Here is a 23,106-nt window from a genome sequence, read left to right as displayed (position 1 = left end):
TTAAACCATGCTGTATATTAAGAACTAATCTTAATGCTTGTCTTACTCAATACATGTTCCTTCCTTAGTGTATACTTTGCAAAAGTAGACATACATAAAATATTAAAAATGAGAAGGAAAAATGTTTTCACATTCCATTTAATTATAGTATAATTCCTAATTCCACTAACATATTTAAGGTATGTATTGTGAGCTGTGGGTATACTCTGAGAGCAGGAATGTTTCTCTAATACACATAGGTCAAGAGAACAATGAATTTTCTTAGTTGTAAAGTTGAGTAGATGGCACCTTCTCTCAAAGGATTATGTGAGGAAAAATGAAATAATGCACGGAGGACAAGCCCACACAAGAGATATTGTATTGTAACTCACATTCTGCTTCTTATAATGACTTTTTAATAGGTCATTCTTTCCTATAACACAGTGAACATTCTTGTAAGAAAATACAACCTTACATGGAAGATAGATGGTCTTTGTGGCAGCTTAGCTAGAAAACAGAAATTTATAGGCAAGAATAATGAAGATTAATTGTAGAACTTTATTAATTGGAGTAAAAAATTTTTTTAAAAATTTCATTCACAGGTTATTACGATGGTTCTCAGGGGATCCAGATATATAGATCTTTGGTTTCTTTACATGAAGTACCTTGAATACTTGGATAAGTAGAATAAATATTATTGAATGAATCAGCCAGTCAATAATCCAATATTAGTGGTAGGTCTGCCTCCTTTTATAGACGAGCTAAAAGAGATCAAGAGGGGTCAAATAATTTAGTTCTAGACCATAAAAGAGATTATAAATGCTTTTGTTCCAGTCATGTGGAGCAAAAAGAATCAAGCAAATGTTTTTGAGTAGCTCCCTGTTGATTTTGTCATTCCACACCTTCAGAAGATGTGACATTTTCACTATATATCATTACCAGAAATAACAAGTATTGAGAGTTTTTAGTTCTCTGAGAAGAAATAAAACTAACAAGGGAGGGGAGGATAGAAGATCTCTAAAAATGAGAACAAGGATAAGTTGAGGGGATCAAATGTTAACAATAAGGAAGAAGAGAAGCAATGGTGGAAGAGAAATCAGTCTGCCCCTGAAGACTCTACATCCCCAGGTTGAAGAACACTGATATGTTTTAGGTGACAAAGCACTCCAAGATCTTAGCTGAGTTTTAGAATGAATTGAATGTAATAGAGAAGCAGAAACTATGGTTATTAATACTTGGATGAAGAGAGAACTGGTATATAAATTCTTGGCATGTAGAAATGGCAGTGCCACACTGGAGAGGGCCAGCAGTAAGGAGACATTCTGTGCATCAGCCTCATGAAGGGATAAAGCTGAAAGACTTTGAAAGGTAGAGTCTACCCAACAGGTAGACTTCCCCATCACTAATTTAATATATGAAGTAAGTAAGTTTGGTTGTCATACTTTTCAAGAAATTTTTCAAAAGATAATCAGGAAAAAAATGTGCATTACAAAAAGAATCTTTACTTTGTATCTATGCAGCATCTCCCCTTCAGACCTCAAATAGGCTTACTAATTGGCCATTTTCTTTTCACTTTTGAAAATCCATGTAATTGCAACTGATACTTAATTTTTCCTCATTTCCTTAAAAAATGTATATTTGATTCTTTCTTAAAACACTGATGTACTGAAAAAAAAAAACACTGATGTACTGGAAACAGAAATAATAAATGCTGTCTGTGTAGAATTTCCTCTTGCATCTTGTGCTTTTCATACAGTTACAGGGTGTTACAAACAAAACAGCTGTAAACACGGCACTTGTTCCAGGTTTCAGATGGAGTAAGTTGCAGAGTCTGGGGTCCCGAGCCTTACCCAGTCACCAGGGCTGGAAACCCTGTGCAAGTTGGCTGGCGGAAGAGCCAGAGAACTCAGGTGACCAGAACGTCCTTGAGTTTTGGCCCCAAACTGTTACGGGTTTTCCGTCCAGGGAACAAGTAGGACCATGTGTGACCTGCGACTACTCACACTGACTAGATTATAGAGAACCCAAACCTTGGCTGCCTTTCCCCAGGCCTTTACCAATCTGTTGATGAGATGATGGGATGTAAAAATTGGGGATCCAAGGAAGAGCTCTTGCTGAAATTTGGAATATAGGCAGTCTCTAGAAGCTACTTCATGCCCGCATCTGGAACCTACCATGATGCAGGTGAGTCTTCTGAGAGTGCAGGTCAACGACTCTTCTCCAGCTGGTTGGGAAAGACCAATTCAAAATGTGGGTAATCCAATGAGTGAGAGGCTCGGGCTTCAAAGGGCGGCCTTTCTAACCGAGGATGGAGTGTTTACATACTTCTCTTTACCCATCAAAAACTTCATTCCTGGGACACCTGGGTGGCTCAGCAAGTGGCTGAGCGTCTCCCTTCAGCCCAGGGCATGATCGTGGAGTCCCAGGATCGAGTCCCACATCGGGTTCCCTGCATGGAGCCTGCTTCTCCCTCTGCCTGTGTCTTTGCCTCTCTTTCTCTCTCATGAGTAAATAAATAAAACCTTTAAAAAAAAAAAAACTACATTCCCTACTCTTGTTAGAGCACAACTGAAATGTGGAGGATGGAGGGCATGTTATGAAGATGTGATCACGTTAAATTTTCATTTTCTCTTTTTTATTTATTTTTTAAAAATGTTTTTATTTATTTGAGAGAGAGAGAGAGCATGCAAGCAGGAGTGGGAGGAGGGGCAGAGGAACAAGCAGACTCCCTGCGGGTTGTGGAGCCTATCACAGGGCTGGATCCCAGCACCCTGAGTTCATGACCTGAGCTGAAGTCAGATGCTTAACCTACTGAGCCACCCAGATGCCCCTCATTTTCTCTCTGACACTTTTTTTTTTTTTTTTTTTTTAGTTTTTATTTACTTGAGAGAGAGCATGAGCAGGGAGAGAAGCAGAGGGAGAGGGAGAAACAGACTCCTTTACTGAGCAGGGAGCCCGATGACATGGGCCCTGATCCCAGGACCCTGGGATCATGACCTGAGCCAAAGGCAAGCTCTTAACCAACTGAGCCACCCAGGTGCTCCTCATTTTCTGTCTTGATGGAATTGTTTTCATATGTTTTTGGTTGGCCTATCATGCTTCTTAACAAGCATGTTTTCCTCTGTGTTCCAGGGACATGGAAGTGAGTAGGTATATCTCCTGCCACCATTCTTTGCTTTGTGGCACTTGATCAATATATCACAATTTGAAGTCCTTATCCTATATCACAATTCCTTACTCTGGGATAGGATTGGGGTGGGAATACGATGAATGCTATGTATTTCTGAGGCCAAAGGAGTGGGTTATCAAGGGTTTATAACTAGGGGGAGAAATACCACTTCCCAAAAGATTGTATCTATTATTAGGAAATATTTGTTTTTATTCTTGAAGTTTTACTGCTAAAATATTGCTATCAATGTTTAATATTTTATCTTTTGGTAGCATGAAAGTAATTTATCATAATCCATAAAGAAAATCCAGGGAATAGCTAGTAAAACACATCCATTTTATTATAAATCTATGAATATGGTGCTTATATTTTATTGAAATTAATGTTTTGCAGGAAATATTTTAATAGTGGAACATTTGAAATAGATACAGAGGAATCATTTTTCTTTAAGTAGCACATTAAAAACTGGCTAAAATAGATTACCTTGATACCAATCTACCCATGCACAAAGGAAAGTTAGTGTCGAGTATTCAATGACATTATTAAATTATAGGAAGGCATAGTTCATCTGTGATGGAAAACAGGAGTTGGTTATGTTACAAAGTACAAAGTCACTTTTTCTCCCCAATATAGGGTCTGGCCTTAATATATACAGCTTTATGTGACTGGTCACAAGAAAAGTTAGATTTCCCATGGTATGTATATGTGAACCCCAGTTCCTTTTTTTTAAAAAAAGAACAATTCAGAAATTATTGGCAATAAAATGATCTGTGCAAATACTAATTTCCAAAACTAGTGTGCCTGAAGAATTGAAGGGATGTGTGTGTGTGTGTGTGTGTGTGTGTGTGTGTGTGTGTTACAGACATTGAAGTGTGGAGCAAATACACCCCCACCAGTGTTTACATACTGGATACATTCATGATTCAGAGAGACCTGCGTCTCCTTGTACAAGTAGTCATCTTTTATGGACAATGTAACCCATGAAGTCAGCTTTGCTCCCTTCTATATTTCTCAACCTCCCTCAAACAATAAGTAAGCTGCACTTGTAAATGATCTGTGAGTAGTATTTTAAGGGCAGCTGGAAGCAAACCTGGTTTGCTCTCACTTTGACTATGGGTCAGGAGTAGCTGAAATATGTTTTACTGATTGTGTTTTGGGTTTTGATAATAAGCATATTTTTCTGCAGAATGTGCTAGTCATCAAGTACACAATTCTCTATTTGAAACATGGTGTGTATTGGTTCTCAATGTTGACTCTATGCCTGGATTCCAATGACTGGTGAATATGCCTGCCTATATTTTCAGGACTTTAAGAGTGGATACAATTTTCCTGGAGAAAGCAAGCCATTTCTCTTGAGACAGATTAAATTACAATCTGTACATTTTTAATTTCCTTCCCCATCTTGATAGTTAAATTCTTCATATCCTCCGGTCAGTACTTCAGAATTTCTTTTCCTGATTATCTGGAAGAGAAATAGTTTTAAGACTTAAGAAATGCCACCTGAGGTCAAATCTGTATTTCACTCCAGTGTCACTTCTGCTGGTGTTAGAAAGAATATGCATGCTGTTTAGGGTGTCCTCTTGGAAAGGTTTGGAGATGCCCTCCAACATAATCCTACCTTTTTAATGTAGTAGGAATATATTCCATCTCTTTTTAAACCCATTTAGATTCTCAGGCTGAACCATCTCTTGAAGCAGAAGGGACAAACAGTTCATGACCAGTCACCACATTCCCAACCGTAGCCGACGTGATTATTCTATGCTGCTGCTTTGTTTGAAATGTGGTCCTTAATTTTACCTAGTACTTTAGGATTTATTTGGTGTTTCCATCCTCCCGGACATTTTGTTAATATCAAATCTGATGTTTCATTGTCATTTTTTGGCTCTAAGACTGAATTTTTTCTGACTTTCCAATTTCCTTTACTTCAGGAAATCAAAATAGCACACGTTATTCCCAGTGTGCACCTAGATAACATGAAATTGAGTCTTTGGTGTGGTTGCCTCAGTATCCTTGATTATATATTGATGGTAATAACTTGTTTCAGGTACAAGCTTTGATGCGTTCATTTCCACCCAACTCTAGATCTCAGGTAGAGTGGGCACTGGTTGATTATCACTCACTCTTACCATCAGAGGTGGTACATTTTTTTGAAATTTTTAATTTTAGACTAAAAGTTGTTCAAGATATTTTCTCAAAAGTTATTTTTAAAAACTATCTAATTTAACCTGGTTATAGATAGGTTATTTCCCTTTGTAAGAAAATTATTTTAGCAAAATAAGTTGGATGAATAATTTGAAAGGGATACCTAGAACACTGGAAGGAACATTTATCTGAGGATGAACCTTTAGGAATTTTTCAATCTACTCGCTGTTCACAAATCATGTTTCTCCTATAGATTTTTCTACATATTTTTGCTTTAGCTCATTATTTGAAATCAAAAGAAGATATTTTATAAGAATATGCATAAAATTATTCAGTTCCAGGAATATAAATTATTATGAAAATTTCTACCTGTTGCAATGCAGTTGCTAAATTGCACATAAGCTTTTATTAGAAAAAGTGAATAAAATACTTGGATCATTTCTGTTATTTTATTGTTTTGTTTATACACTTCAGGTATTTTTTAAAGATTTATTTATTTATTCAGAGAGAGACAGGGGCAGAGACACAGACAGAGGGAGAAGCAGGCTCCATTCAGGAAGTCCAACGTGGGACTCAATCCCGGGTCTCCAGGATCACGCCCTAGGCTACAGGCAGCACTAAACCGCTGCGCCACCAGGGCTGGCTGACCTATACATCAGTTAATGCCAGCCTTGTCTCTATTTTCCTTGCACTAAGAAATGCATCCGTCTCTCACCCCTGCTTACAATACTAAATTAAAAAGCTAGGTGAATAAATGGAAAGTGCTCTTACTTATCTCTATTTAAAACAAGAGTCAGACCTAGAAATATTTTAAATTTTCTTTAAAATTCAGTAATTAAAACCAACATATAAAAGTATTATTTTACCTTGTTATTTTGCTGCTGTTGGAACTTTTTAACACGAGTTTTGTATGCTTGATTTCTAGAGTGACCTGGTGACCTACAAAAGAAAGCAAAAACATGGTATCCTATTTCCTGGGCTTATCAATATTAATAGCCACTCTAACCTTCTACTATTTTGGCTTTAAAATTACTATGACAATGAAAATGGATAGCCTGTTTTTGCAGGGGCCTTCCATTACAGCTAGAGAACTATGCCTTCTGCATCCGCTCCTGAGTTTTGCCTTCCAGTTGGCGTACTGTTTCTTAGGCAGTGGTGTCAGAGGATTGAGCAAAGCTCATGGGAAAGATGAGTGATAACTTCACCTTGCAAAAGTGGAGTTATTTTTTGCTGTTTTTTAAAGTCAAGCTGTGAGTCGTGGTTGCTGAAAAACAACTGTGCAAGGACATTTGTTCATACAATTTAAAAATAAAAGTTATTTTAAAATTTGACATTTATAATTCAAGACTTTTTAATATACATATTATATCATTTCTGATGATAGTGTATACACATTTTGCACCTTGCTTTTTCCCTCTTTCCGTTATAAAATGGACATAATATTGGGAATATTTTCTGTTCCCTTATCAGTAAACTGTTTTCTTTCTCCCGACATGCTGTCCATTATAATTCCAGGGAAAGCTGGAGAGAGGGTATCACTATAGGAAGGAAGGAAGGAAGAGCGTCTCCTGGAGGTGTAGTTGGAGAAGACTTCATTGTTCCCGTTTACCACCAGCTAAGGGAGCATTTTTAGCTCCTACTTACCCTGGCTGGGTAATTTGGAGGATCTGAAAATCCTAAAGCATGGGCTGGTGCCTGGGGTCAGACTAGATCACAGATGAGGAAACTAGGAGGATAGAAATTTTCCAAAGGGCCTGGTGAGGCCAGAAGAGCCCTCTGCCCCCAACCCCCATACATTTAGATACCACCTTGGAGAAAGGAAGGGAAGGGAAAGGATTTTGAGCCTGATTCTATATTCCAAGGGAACAGAGTTGCCTAAAGTGATTGCTTCAACCATTAATCCGATGAAGTATTAAAATTGGATTGGATTATATTACTCTAACCCTCCCTGCTTAGTTTCCTCCCACCCCCAACCCTTCCCTATCCAGTGGAGAAAGTGCTCAGAAGGGAGTCAGGAACAATGACTAGAGATAAAAAATGGATTCTTCTCCTGCCTGAGGTTTAGCAAGTTAGTAAATCTGGGATCATATTGTAGTTAAGACAAGTGCTTTCTCATTAAAATCTCCTCATAGATGCCACTTTGCATCATCATTTCTTTTATCTGGCTCCTATGTTTGGAAATAATTTTCATTTCATAAAAAACATCATGGAGGACACATTAGGCCTATTAAATTAAAGGACAGAGTAAAAATTTTTAGACTGAGGAGGAAAAGTCATAAATAATTTACTCTATTAGATCTAGATTTGCATTTTCTGCATATGTATAATGATAATTGTAATTAATAAAAGTCAAACTCATTAAGCTAAAAAAGGGACCTCTTTTTGTTTACAAAATTTTGTTTACTCTTGGAAGAATTTTTACCAAGTCCCTAATATAACCGAACCTATGTATATAGGACAATCGAAATTTAAGGAAATGAAAACTGTATGGGGTATACTTGTAAACACTGAACTGAGGAAAAGAATAGAAGGAAAACCAAAAAGTAAAAATAGAATGAATGATGACTTGGCAGTGGAATGACAAAGAAAACAAACTGAAAATATTCATTGTGTATCAATGGACTCATCAGTAAGGCATTTGCCTTTGATATAGTTTTCCCATCTCTTTCTTCACTTTCAGGTGGAGTGACAAAAACACAGCCCAGTTTACAAAGCATTAGAGAATCCTGCTTTTGTTGTGACACACTTCAGTGTTGTCAGCTGATTTGCTTCTGAGTTTAGGCTTATTTTTTTTTTTGAAGATTTTATTTACTTATTTAGGAGAGACACACAGAGAGAGAGGCAGAGACACAGTCAGAGGGAGAAGCAGGCTCCATGCAGGGAGCCCGACGTGGGACTCCAGGATCACGCCCTGAGCCGAAGGCAGATGCTAAACCGCTGAGCCACTCAGGCATCCCATGAGCTTAGGTTTAAATGCCAGTACGGACTCTCAGTTTTTTCCTTACAGGGCTGCCCTTTGATATCAAACAGCTCCAATAATGCTAGCAGCAGAGTAGTTTACCCTGAAGAGCACTATCTGATTTGTTCCTCATCTAAACCCATGAATGTATTCCTATCATCCCCATTATATAGGCAAGAAATTTGAGTCTTAAAGTTGTTCTGGTTGCAACTATTTGGGGTATCGCTTGAATTTTAACTTGTTCTAACTCTAAAGCCTCCAGTCTTAATCACTGTCTTCATCAATGGTTGATAAGGTCTTAAACTGTTATCTGATCCTCACTTAAGTAAACTGTCAGAGACACATAAATGATGGCATCTTGAGGCAAAGGAGGAGGTGGCAGGGATTCTGGGGCGGGGGGGGGTGGGTTCCTTAGCACCACTGTCCTTTGGTTGTTCCTCTGCCTAGAGTCTGTCTGAGGCAGCTCCTGGGGGCAAGGCATTTGTCCTCATGGGGAAAGATCAGGGTTTAACATTGAGCAATTCTTGTCCTTTCTATGGTTAACTGGAATAGTAGTTGAGTGTATCTGTCATTCCACATATTTCCTATACTTTTCCTTACATATTTGAATCATACAAAATTGTCAATATTTGATGATTGGTTATTGAAAAAATGGTAATGCCATATCGTTGAATCTAATATACTTATAAGTACATAGTTTTAATATTAAATTATTATAGAAACAGGATATATTATCCTGCAACTTACTTTCTCATTTAATTAAAATGTCTTATTTCTATGGCAGCTCCAGTAGAGCTATATTACTGCTTTTAATATGGAACTGTTATGTTCCATAGTGACTAATATACCACACATTGTGTGACTTAACTACTTCTCCATAAATGAGATGTCCAGTCAAAGCATGATGCTGTGAGCATTTTTGTAAATGTATCTTACTGCACAAATGCAACTATTTTTCTAGGAATAATTGTCTAAAAGTAGAGTATTTGAATCAAATTTAAAATTTTATCAATAGGGATCCCTGGGTGGCTCAGCGGTTTAGCGCCTGCCTTTGGCCCAGGGCGCGATCCTGGAGTCCCAGGATCGAGTCCCACGTCGGGCTCCTGGCATGGAGTCTGCTTCTCCGTCTGCCTGTGTCTCTACCTCTCTTTCTCTCTCTGCGTCTATCATGAATAAATAAATAAAATCTTTAAAAATAAAATAAAATAAAATTTTATCAATATTAACAAATATTTCTTGGAAAAAGGTTTTTCCAATTTACACATCCACCAGCAATGCTGGATAGAAGGAGAGATCACAACCAACACCAAAGAAATACAAACAGTTATAAGAACACATTATGAGCAACTATATGCCAACAAATTAGGCAATCTGGAAGAAATGGATGCATTCCTAGAAAGGTATAAACTACCAAAACTGAAACAGGAAGAAATAGAAAACCTGAACAGACTCATAACCAGCAAGTAAATTGAAGTAGCAATCAAAAATCTCCCAACAAACAAGAGTCCAGGGCTGGATGGCTTCCCAGAGGAATTCTACCAAGTATTTAAAGATAAAGTAATACCTATTCTTCTGAAGCTGTTTCAAAAAATAGAAATGGAAGGAAAATTTCCAAACTCCTTGGAGGCCAGCATTACCTTGATCTCAAAAGCAGACAAAGACCCCACCACAAAGGAGAATTACAGACCAATATCCCTGATGAACATGGATGCAAAAACTCTCACCAAAATACTAACCCATAGGATCCAACAGTACATTAAAAGGATTATTCACCACGACCACGTGGGATTTATTCCTGAGCTGCAAGGCTGATTCAACATCTGCAAATCAATCAATGTGATACACTACATTAATAAAAGAAAGGACAAGAACCAAAGGATCCTCTCAACAGATGCAGAAAAAGCATTTAACAAGGGACAGCATCCTTTCTTGATTAAAACACTTCACAGTGTAGGGATAGAGAGAACATACCTCAATAGCATAAAAGCCATATATGGAAAGCCCACAGTGAATATCATTCTCAATGGGGAAAAACTGAGAGCTTTTCCCCTAAGGTCAGGAACATGGCAGAGATGTCCACTATCACCACTGTTGTTGAACATAGTACTAGAAGTCCTAGCCTCAGCAATCATACGACTAAAAGAAATAAAAGGCATCTGAATCAGCAAAGATGTCAAACTCTCAGTCCTCACAGATGACATGATACTCTACGTGGAAAGCCCAACAGACTCCACCTCAAAATTGCTAGAATTCATACAGGAATTCAGCAACGTGGCAGGATATAAAATCAATGCGCAGAAATCAGTTGCACTTCTATAAACTAATGAATGAGACAGAAGAAAGAGAAATTAAGGAGCCAATCTCATTTATAATTGCACCAAAACCCATCAGAGACCTAGGAATAAACCTCATCAAAAAGGCAAAGGATCTGTACTCAGAAAACTACAGAACACTCATGAGAGAAATTGAGGAAAACACAAAGAAATGGAAAAACATTCCATGCTCATGGATTGGAAGAACAAATCTTGTTAATATGTCCATGCTACCTAGAGCAATCTATACATTCAATGCAATCCCTATCAAAATGCCATCAACTTTTCTCACAGAGCTGGAACAGATAATCCTAAAATTTATATGGAACCAGAAAAGACTCCAAATAGCCAAAAGAAAATCCAAGCTGGTGGCATCACAATTCTGGACTTCAAGCTCTATTACAAAGTTGTAATCATCAAGACAGTATGGTGCTGGCACAAAAACAGACACACAGGTCAATGGAACAGAATAGAGAACCCTAAAATGGACCCTCAACTCTAAGGTCAACTAATCTTCAACAAAGCAGGAAAGAACATCCAGTGGAAAAAAGACAGTCTTTTCAGCAAATGGTGTTGGGTAAATTAGACAGCCACATGCAGAAAAATGAAACTGGACCATTTCCTCATACCATATGCAAAAATATACTCAAAATGGATGAAAAACCTAAATGTAAGACAGGAATCCATCAAAATCCTAGAGAAGAACACAAGCAGCAACCTTTGTGACCTTGGCTGCATCAACTTTCTTACTAGACATGTCTCTAAAGGCAAGGGAAACAAAGGCAAAAATGAACTATTGGGAGTTCATCAAAATAAAAACCTTCTGCACAGCAAAGGAAACAATCGACAAAACAAAAGGACAACTGACAGAATAGGAGAAGATATTTGCAAATCTTATCAGATAAAGGGCTAGTCTCCAAAATCTACAAAGAATTTATCAAACTCAACACCCAGAGAAAAAAATCCAATCAAGAAATGAGCAGAATTGGGGATCCCTGGGTGGCGCAGCGGTTTAGCGCCTGCCTTCAGCCCCGGGCCTGATCCTGGAGTCCCAGGATCGAGTCCCACATCAGGCTCCCTGCATGGGACCTGCTTCTCCCTCTGCCTGTGTCTCTGCCTCTCTCTTTCTCTCTCTCTCTCTAATGAATAAATAAATAAAATCTTAAAAAAAAAAAGAAATGAGGATAAGACATGAACAGACATTTCTCCAAAGAAGACATACAAATGGCCAATAGACACATGAAAAAATGCTCCACATCACTCAGCATCAGGGAAATGTAAATCAAATCACACCAGTCAGAATGGCTAAAATTAACAAGTTGGGAAACAACAGATGTTGGTGAGGATGTGGAGAAAGGAGAAACCCTTGTACATTGTGGGTCAGAATGCTGTGGCCACTCAGAAAACAGTAGGGTTTTTTGAAGTTCCTCAAAAAGTTGAAAATAGAGCTACCTTACCACCCAGGAATTGCACTACTGGGTATTTACCCCAGAGATAAAATGTAGTGATATGAAGGGGCACCTGCACCCCCATGTTTATAGCAGCAATGTCCACAGTATCCAAACAATGGAAAGAGCCTAGATCTCCACTGACAGATGAATGGGTTAAAAAGATGTGGTATACGTATACAATGGATATTACTCAGCCATCAAAAAGCAAAATCTTGCCATTTGCAGTGACATGGATGGAGCTAGAGGATAGAATGCTAAGCGAAATAAATCAATCAGAGAAAGACAATTATCATATGTTCTCACTCACATGTGGAATTTAAGAAACAAAACAGAGGATCATAGGGGAAGAAAGAAAAAATAAAACAAGACAACATCAGAGAGGGAAACAAACCGTAAGAGACTCTCAATCATAGGAAACAAACTGAGGGTCGCCGGAGGGGGTGGAGTGCAGGATGGGGTAACTGGGTGATGGGCATTAAGGAGCACAGCTGATGTAATGAGCACTGGATATTATATAAGAATGATGAATCACTGAACTCTACCTCTGAAACCATACATTATATGTTAATTAACTGAACTTAAATTAAAAAAAAAAACAAACTAGTTTTCTCTGATGTTACCCACACTGGATATTTTTGATATTTTTTTTTTTACCAAACTCATGAATAACAAATGTTATCTCTTTATTGCTTTTGGATTTCCCTAATTATATTGAGACTGAGCACATCTTTTCCTATGTTTTCCTGGTCATCTGGATTTTTTCTATGAATTGCACTTCTGTATTCTTTGTCCATTTTAATATTAGCATGTTTGTCTTTTACTGATGTGTAGGAGCTCTTATTATTATGGCTGTTCAACCTTTATGATATAAGATAGGTTATAGATATTTTTCTCCCACCTTGTTAATATGTTAATTTTATTTATGGTGACTTTTTTCCTGGGGAAATCCTCTCACTGTCATCTGGGTTGGTGTCTTAATTAGGGAAGTCATTTTTTAGTTGAGGATTATAGAAATGGTTTTAAAAATAGTTTTCCTCATACTTTCAAAGTTTTGATTTTAGGTTTCAATCTTTGATATGGAATTGATTTGTCTATAGTAAAAAACTAATTTTATTTTTTTCTAAATGGAAGCCAATTGTAGTCTAATCATTATTGACAAGTCCATGCTTTCCTTACTGATTTGAAATGCTTGTTAAAATAAATTCTCTAAATATAAAGGTCTGTTTGGGGTTTATATATATTTGTTCTGTGTATTTATTGTCTAAGTGTTCTAAATATTATTTAATGTATTACTATTCTACAGAGCAACCTCTCCATCATTGTACTTCAAGATTTTCTGTTGTACATTTTCATTTTCAGAGGAAATTTAAAACCAGAATGTAAAATTCAATATCGAATCCTGTTGAGATTAACTTGGAGAACGTTGGCAACATTATCATAGCCCTCACTCACTTGAATGGATACTCTGTGCTTCATCTTCTTTGCAAAGATGCTTTTTAAACATAATTTCATATACTGCTTGCAGTAACCCAATAGATGGATTTTATTAGTCTCATTATTCAATGAGGGAATTGAGATTTTGAGAAGTAATTGGTCCAAGGTGACCTGATTAGTAAATTGCTAAGCCAAATTTTTAATAACAATTTGACTCCAGGATATTGCATCTTAACCACCATTGGGCTAAGTCACTGTCTTTAAAGTGTTAATATTTTAAAAGAACAGGGTAGGTCATTTTTTTTTTCTGAAAAGCATTATTTATTGGAAAGAAATATTAAAGGAAGTCTCCTTAATCCAGCAAGGACAAATACAGTACCCCTATCCCCCAAAATATATCTCCCATCTGCTCACAAGTTCTCCCCCTGCCCCAATCTCTTGGGATTCCCTGGATTTGTCGATCTGAGGCCAGGGCCTCCATCTGCAATGGAGTCAGTTCCCAGAAGGTCCAGAGCAACATGAAATAGTGCTACCCTATACTTTCTTATCAAGGGATGATGGCCAAAAAAACAACAAATTGGGGTGCTTTGCTTGACAGCTCATCTTAATATCCAGTTCTTCAACAAAGCCTCATACAAGACAGAAGGTAAGGCGTTCTTAGGTGAAATCAAGCTTCCGTGATAAACCGGTTCACCGAAACTAGCAGATGATTCCAAGAAGTCTTTAAGGGATAATTATGCCAAAAGAGGAATCCACACAGTCAAGACATGGCTTTCTTAGGAAGATACAGCTGTTTAATCTTAGCAAGGGCAGCTGCTCTTCTTTCTGTGTTCTGGAACAAGGCACGAATTAAAGCTTTTACTTCACTGGAAGAGAATGCAGCTGCCTAGGGCCCCTTAGTTAACCGTACTGAGTTATCTATCTAGCATTTGTGGCTTGTTGGAGGGGTAGTGTTAACTATTTAACATGGAATGGTGTGCTTTAACTTTTCTAGCGCGTTGTCTTCTCATTATTGGGGGAGGGAGGGTCTCTGCTGGCACTGTCTAACCTGCTCACCTGCCGAATTAGCAGTTTGCTTGTGCTATAACCGTTTAAATTGTAGGTGTGACTTAGGGTAGGCTTTAAAGTGCTGGGTGGTGATTTGAGTTCAAACAATAAAAAATTGTATTTTTTCAAAAAAAAAAAAAAAAGAGAGAGAATGGTACCTTTCTCTAGTTTCTTGTTGATTGAGTGAGTAGGCAGATGGTCATGAGCTCCCTGCTGGGAAATTAGAGGCTGTGGCCACTAGAGTGAAAAGACAGTAAAAACAACCCAGGATGATCTACTAAAGATAAGGGTCTAAGGTGATCACCACTGAGGAAATGTCCAGGTGTGTGATTGGAAACTGTTGACCGGGAAAGGTGAGATGGGCTCACAATGAAGCTCTTTAAGGGCAGAGTGCACAGTGTGGACTTTATCTGGGTGTCACAGGACTTCGAAAAGAATTAGGAGCTTTTGTGTTTCCTGATTGTTCATAACACCATCTACACCCTAAAATCTGACTCATGAATAGAAGGCCAATTATATCTGCCTCTTTTTCCCTCTTCTTAAGAGCTTCTCTTAACCTTTTCTGTTGGAAATAAAGGATTGATGAAACATATTATATCTATAGAATAGATTACTATGTAATCATTAAAAATGATGGTACAGAAAATATGTAATGTCATGAGGGAATGTTCTATAAAAAAGCTGAGTATACAGAAGTCAGTCTGATTCCATTTTGCTTTAGAACATTCTATGTAAACTTTCTGTATAAACATGTACATCAAAAGATAATAACAGTTAATATGAATATCATATGATTTTCCTTTCTCATAATTATCTATATTTTCCAAATTTCTTTTAATGAGAGCTATATTTACAAATAGGGAAAAAAACAAATATTACACACACACACACTCCTCAACACCAATTAACGTAGTCGACCATATGGTATTATTTCTTAGAGCTGACACACATTCTTTTTTCTTCCCTTATTGGTGTTAATTAAATACTGTTGAAAGGTTTGGAACAGTGGTCTCGAAGTGTGGTCCCTGGGCCAGCAGCAGTAGCCTTCCCTGGGCCGTACCCAGACCTACTGAATCAAAAAAGAGCTTGGCAGGGCCCGGCCATGTGTTTTAATGAGTCCTACTCTGAGAGATTTTGATGATCACTGGAGATCGAGAACCATGGGTTTAAAGGAATGTAGGCATTCATTCTGATGATAGGTTTCTCAAAATCAAGAATAACAAATTTGGAGGTATATACAGTTACTGTGCTCGACCTACCTGCACGGAGCTCCCTTACCCTGGATGACCTCACATTCCTCTATGGGTGCACAGATGCCCGGGGCCGGGTGGTCCAGGTACCCCTGGTCCTCATACCCTGGTCTGCAGCGACATTCTGCTTCCTTGGTCCACTCATTTTTTATACACTGGGCAAATTCACCACAGGCCAGGAATTTGCAGGGATCTGCTTGATCAGCTGTAAGAGATGGGGCAGATTTTAATGAACTCATGGATGCCTGAGCAGTGGAATCGGCAGAAACCAAAAGTTAAGAGACCAAATATATTTGCCATCACTCCGTTTTGGAGTGGGTTACACAATAGTGAGAACAGACTGGAGGGAAAAGTGAAATGCACATTTCTGTATCTTTGAGTTTATAAACATAGGTGATAACATATCTACTCTAAATATAATCATACACAAACTTGGCTGTGCAGTAGAATCAGTGAGAGGCCTTGTTAAAACACAGATTCCTGGTCTTAGCCTCAGTTTCTGAGGCAAAGGGTTTGGGATGGGGACTGAGAGCCTGCATTTCTGAGGAGGTCCTAGATGATGCTGATACATTGAGAGAGCACATTTTGATAACCACCGTATGAGAGAATTAAGATTTTTTATTTGTTAGGGTTTTTTTTTTTAAGATTTTATTTATTTATTCATGAGATGCAGATTGAGAGAGAGAGAGAGGGAGAGAGGCAGAGACACAGGCAGAGGAAGAAGCAGGCTCCATGCAGGGAGCCTGATGTGAGACTCGATTCCTGGTCTTCAGGATCAGGCCCTGGGCTGAAGGCAGGCACCAGACCATTGAGTTACCCAGGGATCCCCAATTTGTTAGGTTTTTAAGGTGAGCATTTTCTGCAGAGATGAGCCGTGAAAGTACATATTTAAATCAGGTATACCTTATAAAGTAGTTAAGTATTTAATGTGGGACAATTTCTTTTCTCTTAGTCCCTTGCTGATCTCCTGGGTCCTAATGTTCAAGATCTTTCCTTTGGGTTAATCGTTTTTCCCCCTATTAAAGTTCAAATAGATATCTAGTCTCTGTTTTGGTTGTTTTTTTAATATTTATTTATTTATTTATTTATTTATTTATTTATTTATTTAGAGGCAGAGACACAGGCAGAGGGAAAAGCAGGCTCCATGCAGGGAGCCCGACGTGGGACTCGATCCCAGGTCTCCAGGATCACACCCTGGGCTGCAGGCAGCGCTAAACCGCTGTGCCACTGGGTCTGCCCTGTTTTGGTGGTTGTTGTCATCTTGACTGTTCTCTTACACTCTAAATTCTGTAGCATTGTCACAGATTTTTTGTAAAGTGGATTAGAAAATCAAGGGAATCTCAGAATATTTAGCTCTGGGAGGCCTGTGGCCCCTGCCAGCTTTCCCATTTTTATAGAGGTGAGCACATGGAGCTCTCAGGCAGAGAAGTGAATGACCTGGGTACCCACATGCTGATGGCAGAACCAGAACAGGCCTCTCAGTTCTCAGACCACTGCTCTTTCTGCACTGAAAGGGTTTCCTTTTGAATCACAGCAGTCATTTATCCTTCAGATTATTCTTTCAATAAGAACCTATTATGTGGGATCCCTGGGTGGCGCAGCGGTTTGGCACCTGCCTTTGGCCCAGGGCGCGATCCTGGAGACCCGGGATCGAATCCCACATCGGGCTGCCGGTGCATGGAGCCTGCTTCTCCCTCTGACTATGTCTCTGCCTCTCTCTCTCTCTCTGTGACTATCATAAATAAATAAAAATTAAAAAAAAAAAAGAACCTATTATGTGCAAGGAGCTAGGGCACAGGTAGCCATGCGTAAAGCTGTTCTTCCAAGAAGCCTAGGGGCGGGTAAGAAATACATACAGATGTTTCTATGTGAAACAGCCCAGTACATTGTCTAGTATAAGAGCTCTAAAAATGAGGTCTAAATATGAGCCATAAATATAAGTTAGGGAAGAGATCACTGCTTCAGTTATTTCAAGTGAGTTGCATTTGGACATGCAAAGACTATGAAAGGCATCCCAACTGGACCCAGCAGCCTGAACAGAGGCAGAGGTGGGAAAACAACAGATATGAGTCAGGGAAGCATACTTTGGAGGCAGCAGACACTCATGGACAGGAAGGAAGGGAATCAAGACTGGAAAGATAAGGCCAAATTCTCCGTAGGTCTTGAATGCCATGCTAAGGAATTTGGACTCTCTAGTCAAATGGAAGCCGTGGAGGATTTCTGGGCAAGGGAAGGATATCATCAGAATTGTGCTTTAGAAGATATGTAAATAGAATCATCAGAATTAGGATGATGTCGAGTGATCATCTGGCCCCGTATTTCCCAAGTGGGAACATTGGCAGAACTCTAATTCAGCAGGACTTAATAGGTTTTATAATAAGAAGAGATTGGTGGCTAAATAAAGAAAATTTTTTTTTCTCCAAATCCTGGGTGAAATAAATGTAACAGGTTTCTTTCTCTTTCCCTCATTTCTCTTTCTCCCTCTTCTCTCCAAACTCACCCCCTTCTCTTTTTATTTTTGAATTTCCTAGGCTTGGGCATTGGGTGGCTCAGTGGTTGAGCATCTGACCTTCAGCTCAGGTCGTGTATCTGGTTCCCCACTGGGAACCTGCTTGTTATGTCTCTCTGCCTCTCTCTCTTTGACTCTCACAAATAAATAATAAAATCTTAAAAAAAATAAATTTCTTAGGGTCATTAATAAGCTAAGGCCTATTGTGAATCTTCAAGCGGAGAACATAGTCAGCTGCTATGCCAAGTTCACTGCCCACAAATCTCTGTGTAGGGTCACACAGGGGGCCCGCAATATGGAGTGAGAATTTAGGTGAAGTTATATTTCTCTGCAGCTTGAGGATCCCTTATGGACAAGCAGGCCTGATTAACGTGAACTGGCTTCTTCTGCTTGAAAGTTCCTAAAGCTGGCCATGTTATGGGATCCTTGTCACTGTCAAATTTACCCTGACAACCCAGGTGATTCATATCCAGGGCCTGGTATAATAAATAACAGCTGTCAGCAACTTTACACTCAAGACTTGTAGTCTTGATCATGGAAATCAGGGGGAGTAGTTGGGAGGGTCATTTCCCTCTCTCCAGTGGGGAATAGTATTAACTAAGGAAGCTGATGGAATGCACAGATCCTACCCCTCTGAAGATTTACAGTAAATGTGTGATAACCAAATGAGTTTCATGTTAAAAAATAAAAAAAATTACTGTTTTACTATTATTTCCTTCGGCCCAGCCAGGCACCGTCTAGGCACCAGGAAAGCTGAACGGAACACAATAAGGCAACACTGGAGAAATAAGTGTATCCACGTCTGGGAGCCCTGGATCAGACATATTTGAAGAACAAATGCACCTAGTTTATGGATAACTGGCTCTCCCCATGTTATTTATCCAGAACCTGTCTACAGAGAAGTAGGAGACTTCAAATCAGCGAGCTCAGTTTTTGTTTGCCGTGTGTACTTTCCTGGTATGAAGACAACATTCATTGATTTAACAAATATCAATGTGGCCCTTCAAAATCTTCAGCACTAAGAATTTCAGCCCAACTAATTGCTTTAGGTTTTTGTTTTATACTTTTATATAAGACTTTACATTTTATGTATTTTTTTTATTTTTGAAAAAGATTTTATTTATTTATTTATGAGAGACACAAAGAGAGAGAGGCTCCCTGTGGGAGTCCAGTGTGGGACTCATCCCAGGACAACCCCAGGAACACAGCCTGAGCCGAAGGCAGCTCCTCAACCACTGAGCCACTCAGGTCCCCCAAGATTTTACATTTTAGAATGTTAGAGCTGAGAGGTATTTTAGAACCTTCTCACAAATCTGCTCACTTTGCAGATGAGGAAGCTGAGACTCAGGCTGAGTGCTGCCAAGCTCAAGGCTGTGTGAGCCGGTCACCTGTGTGCACGGAAGTTCCAGGGAAGGAAAGAGCCAGGAGGGGGAGCTGTGGGACCGGGCATGAAAGGCAACTGCAGTTCATGAGAATCGTTAATAGAAGAGATCTTATTTAGAAATTTAATTTGTGAACCAGCCCCTACTGCTTCCATTATTATAGCTGAAAAATACTTTCCCTCGGTGTGTTGATGGCCCTCTACTTACGTGCCAATCTTGGAGGGACACACCTACAACTTCTACTTGAGAAGAAATGCATGTGGGCTGATGGTGGGGAGGAGGTGCCCCAGAAGAGAAGAGGCTGTTCGATGGATGACAGTTTCATAACAATTTCTTAAGCGAAGCTTTGCCTATACTGTTATCATTTTCTTTCTTAGCCACATCCCAAAGACATTTCTCTTTAGAATGATGGACTCCGTCATGATTTGCTGTAGGCCATTTGACTATTAGCCTCCTCCTTAACACATCCCCAGGGCTTTGCACAAAATAGAGTTTGCACAAAATCAGTCTGAACTTCCCACTTTCTGCTCTTGGTTGGGTCAATCCTGACAGTGTAAACATTATGTAGCAACAACCTGAAATGCTGTGTTCTGAACATAGACTGTAACTTGGAAAGAGGGAAGACAAAGAGATTTGAAAACAATAGTTGATTAGGAAGAGAACAACTGGACACCATTTCCTAGAATAATATTTTCAAGTCATCATCCAGTTGTGTGTGGATATGACGAAGTGAAGCCCTCGTGAATGGCTGGTGCCTAGACTAGTTGGCCTATAATTGCCTTGGCTTCCTGGCAAAAATACATTATTTTTATGGTTGGAACTAGGGAGAGGTTTCTTCATGAACCTGTACCACACCCACCAAACACCTATTATCGTTTAGGGTCGCCTCTGGTCTTACTATAATTGCTTGCTGGCAAAATGAATTAAATTTCTGTCCTAAACTTACTTAGGGAGCACTTCTAGGCAGCAAATTAGACAATCTCCGTGTAGAGGCAGTCCAGGGCACTTGGCCTCAGTGTGCTGCGCAGTATCAGGAGCTGCTAGTTTGCAGCCAGTGGGAAAGTTCCAAGTCCAGCCTGGCACCAAGAGGTCCTGGCCTTGTCCCTAGCTTCCCATGTGGATTCTGGAGGTAGTCAAAGCATTAATGTCATTCCATTTCAGGCCTTGTCCCTGACACAGTCCTGAGGATCATGATCCTGAACCTCTAGCTTCACCAGGAGTGCAATGATAATTATTAATACAAACAGTGAGCTCACATTTATTGAGGGCCATTTTGTGTTTGGCAGTGTGCTGGGCACTTCAAACATGTCTTCATTAATATTCACAACAAACTTCCAGAATCAATATCACTGACCTCATTTTTGTAAGTGAGAAAACTGAAGTCCATTTTAGCTAGGAAGTATTAACCCCAGATTAGCATCCATATGTCTGCTTATAATGTTCAGCTTTTGACATCATTCTAGTGGTTTTCAAATATGGGGTTTCCAGGAGACACCTTAGGACTCCAAGGGGTTGACAAGGACAGGATGGTGGGTGTGTGGGGCGGGGGGAGGCCCAAACATGCCAGCATCTTCACTCTCACTCGTTTACATATCAGACTTCCACAAATGCTTTCCTTTGAACAACAGCTCTTAACTAAACCAAAGCTCAAAACCACTGGTTGCCAAAGCTCCTTCATTAGGCTGAATATTTCCTTAGAGAAAGTACAGTCTGACACTACAGCAGCTCCACATTTGTTCCTGTTACTCAAGTGACCATGGCTTGAAGAAAGTGAGCTGCCACTGGGGCTTGGAAATACTTGTATCATTCTGAGATTTCCAGTGTAAGCACATTCTATGTATCAGTTTCTCCTCTGATTTGCTTATAGAATGTCTTTCATCTGTAGGCCAACGGTTCTGAAAAGTATTCCCAACTGGCTGGGGCAGGATGTCTCTTAGCTCTTGTGATGAAAACCATTTAAAAACCATTTAAATAAACGTCCCTTCCCTGCAGGGAACGCTTTGATGCATTTTACAGTTAACATTAAAAAGACTATGGTGTTGGTCACCAAGCAGTTTGTAACTTCAAAAGTCCCTGATGGCCCAAGACTGTCTTTTTCAAAGCTTCCTGTCATACTCGTCAGGTCTGATAAAGACTCTCCCAGTCTGTCAGGCCTCTTGGAGGGGCTGGGGTCTTCATGTCACCAACTCCAGTGCATCCCACGCCACCCCTCTGCCACACACTGCAGACTGTCCCGTCACTCGCCCCACAACCTTGGGGCTGTGTATTGATCCATGTTCTTTACCATTCTTCACAAGTTCATTACGCCCTTCTCTTGCCCTGTGGCAACACTCACGTGTGGGACAGGAAGTCAAGTACCTCCTTCGATAGGGTCCTGTCCCGAGGCAGGATTTCAGCTGAACCTGGCTGAAGCTCGGGCTGCCGGGGCCTGGCCCGTCTCTTCGCGGAGGCCACCCCTGCCCCCAGCGCCCCCTGCGGTGTGATGAACCTCGCGTTCGCTAGATGGCGCTCGGTAGCAGAAGGAGCGGGGAGCGATTTGAGCCACGAAAGGCTAAGCGCCCCCAGTGCTGCTCTGCGGAGCGCTGGGGGGGCTGGAAGGCGCGCGCCGTGGCGGGGGGAGCTGCAGGGGACGGCTGCTAGACTGCGGCGACACGTCGGGCTGGGGGGCGGTGGTGGGACCCCCGAATCCTCTCGTCCCGTCCCCCAAAGGCCGAGCTAGGGCCCCGGGCTTCCGAGGCGGGCGGGCCCTCCGCGCCCAAGCCTCACACCTGCACGCCGCGTGCGCGCACCTGCCGCTGGAGGCGGGGGGGGGGGGGGGGGGGGGGCAGCTGCAGCGCCGTCTCTCCCTCCTGTCCCAACTCGTAGCTAAGGCTTTGCGGGCCCAGTTTCGCTGACGAGCAGGAGGGGAGGGGGCGTTTCTCTGCCCCAGCGGCCGCGCGGCCGAGAATGACAATCGACTCCTCCCGGTGTCTGGTGATCTGCAGGGTGCAGGGCGCGCAGGCCTGAGCCGCCTTCCTCTTCAGTGCTCAAGTGCATGTTTTAAAGGCTTTAAAATCAAAACAAAAAAACAAAAAACCCAATATAATCCACACTGGATATTCATCTCTATACCAGCACGGTCATAAGACATCATTTTAAGTATTTTTGTTCATATTTACTTATTTTAAAGATTTTAAAAATGTATTTTAGACAGATCATGACCAAGAGTCAGAGGGAGAGAGAATCTCAACAGATTCTGTGTTGAGCCCCGAGCCCAATGAAGGTCTTGATCTCACAGCTGAGATCATGACCTAAGAGGAAATCAAGAGGAGCCCTCAGAACTGACTGCGCCACCCAGGTGCCCCTAATTTTAAGTGTTTTTTTTAATTAATTAATATTAATATTTTTATTAATTTTATTAATATTCATGAAAGGTCTAGAGTCCACAAAGTCTTAATGCAGCACCGGTAGTCTTATTTCCTTCTCAAGATGT

At 40.2% G+C, this 23,106-nt stretch overlaps 1 protein-coding gene across 1 annotated transcript in view; it reads right to left on the bottom strand.

The window, feature by feature from the left end:
• Positions 1-3,476: 3,476 nt before the first annotated feature.
• The window catches only part of IMPG1 (interphotoreceptor matrix proteoglycan 1), a gene marked incomplete at its 5' end in the record, with an annotated part of 107,713 nt that continues 88,083 nt past the window's right edge, over positions 3,477-23,106 (bottom strand). The window contains 3 exons of the mRNA XM_077902633.1: positions 3,477-4,610; positions 6,157-6,229; positions 15,753-15,948. Coding sequence (XP_077758759.1) covers positions 4,533-4,610; positions 6,157-6,229; positions 15,753-15,948 — 347 coding nt within the window. The remainder of the gene's footprint in view (positions 4,611-6,156; positions 6,230-15,752; positions 15,949-23,106) is intronic.

The sequence above is a fragment of the Canis aureus genome, chromosome 7 (assembly GCF_053574225.1).
Source record: "Canis aureus isolate CA01 chromosome 7, VMU_Caureus_v.1.0, whole genome shotgun sequence".
In the NCBI taxonomy this organism is placed as follows: Eukaryota; Metazoa; Chordata; class Mammalia; order Carnivora; family Canidae; genus Canis; species Canis aureus.
This window is presented reverse-complemented; position numbering and strand designations above follow the sequence as displayed.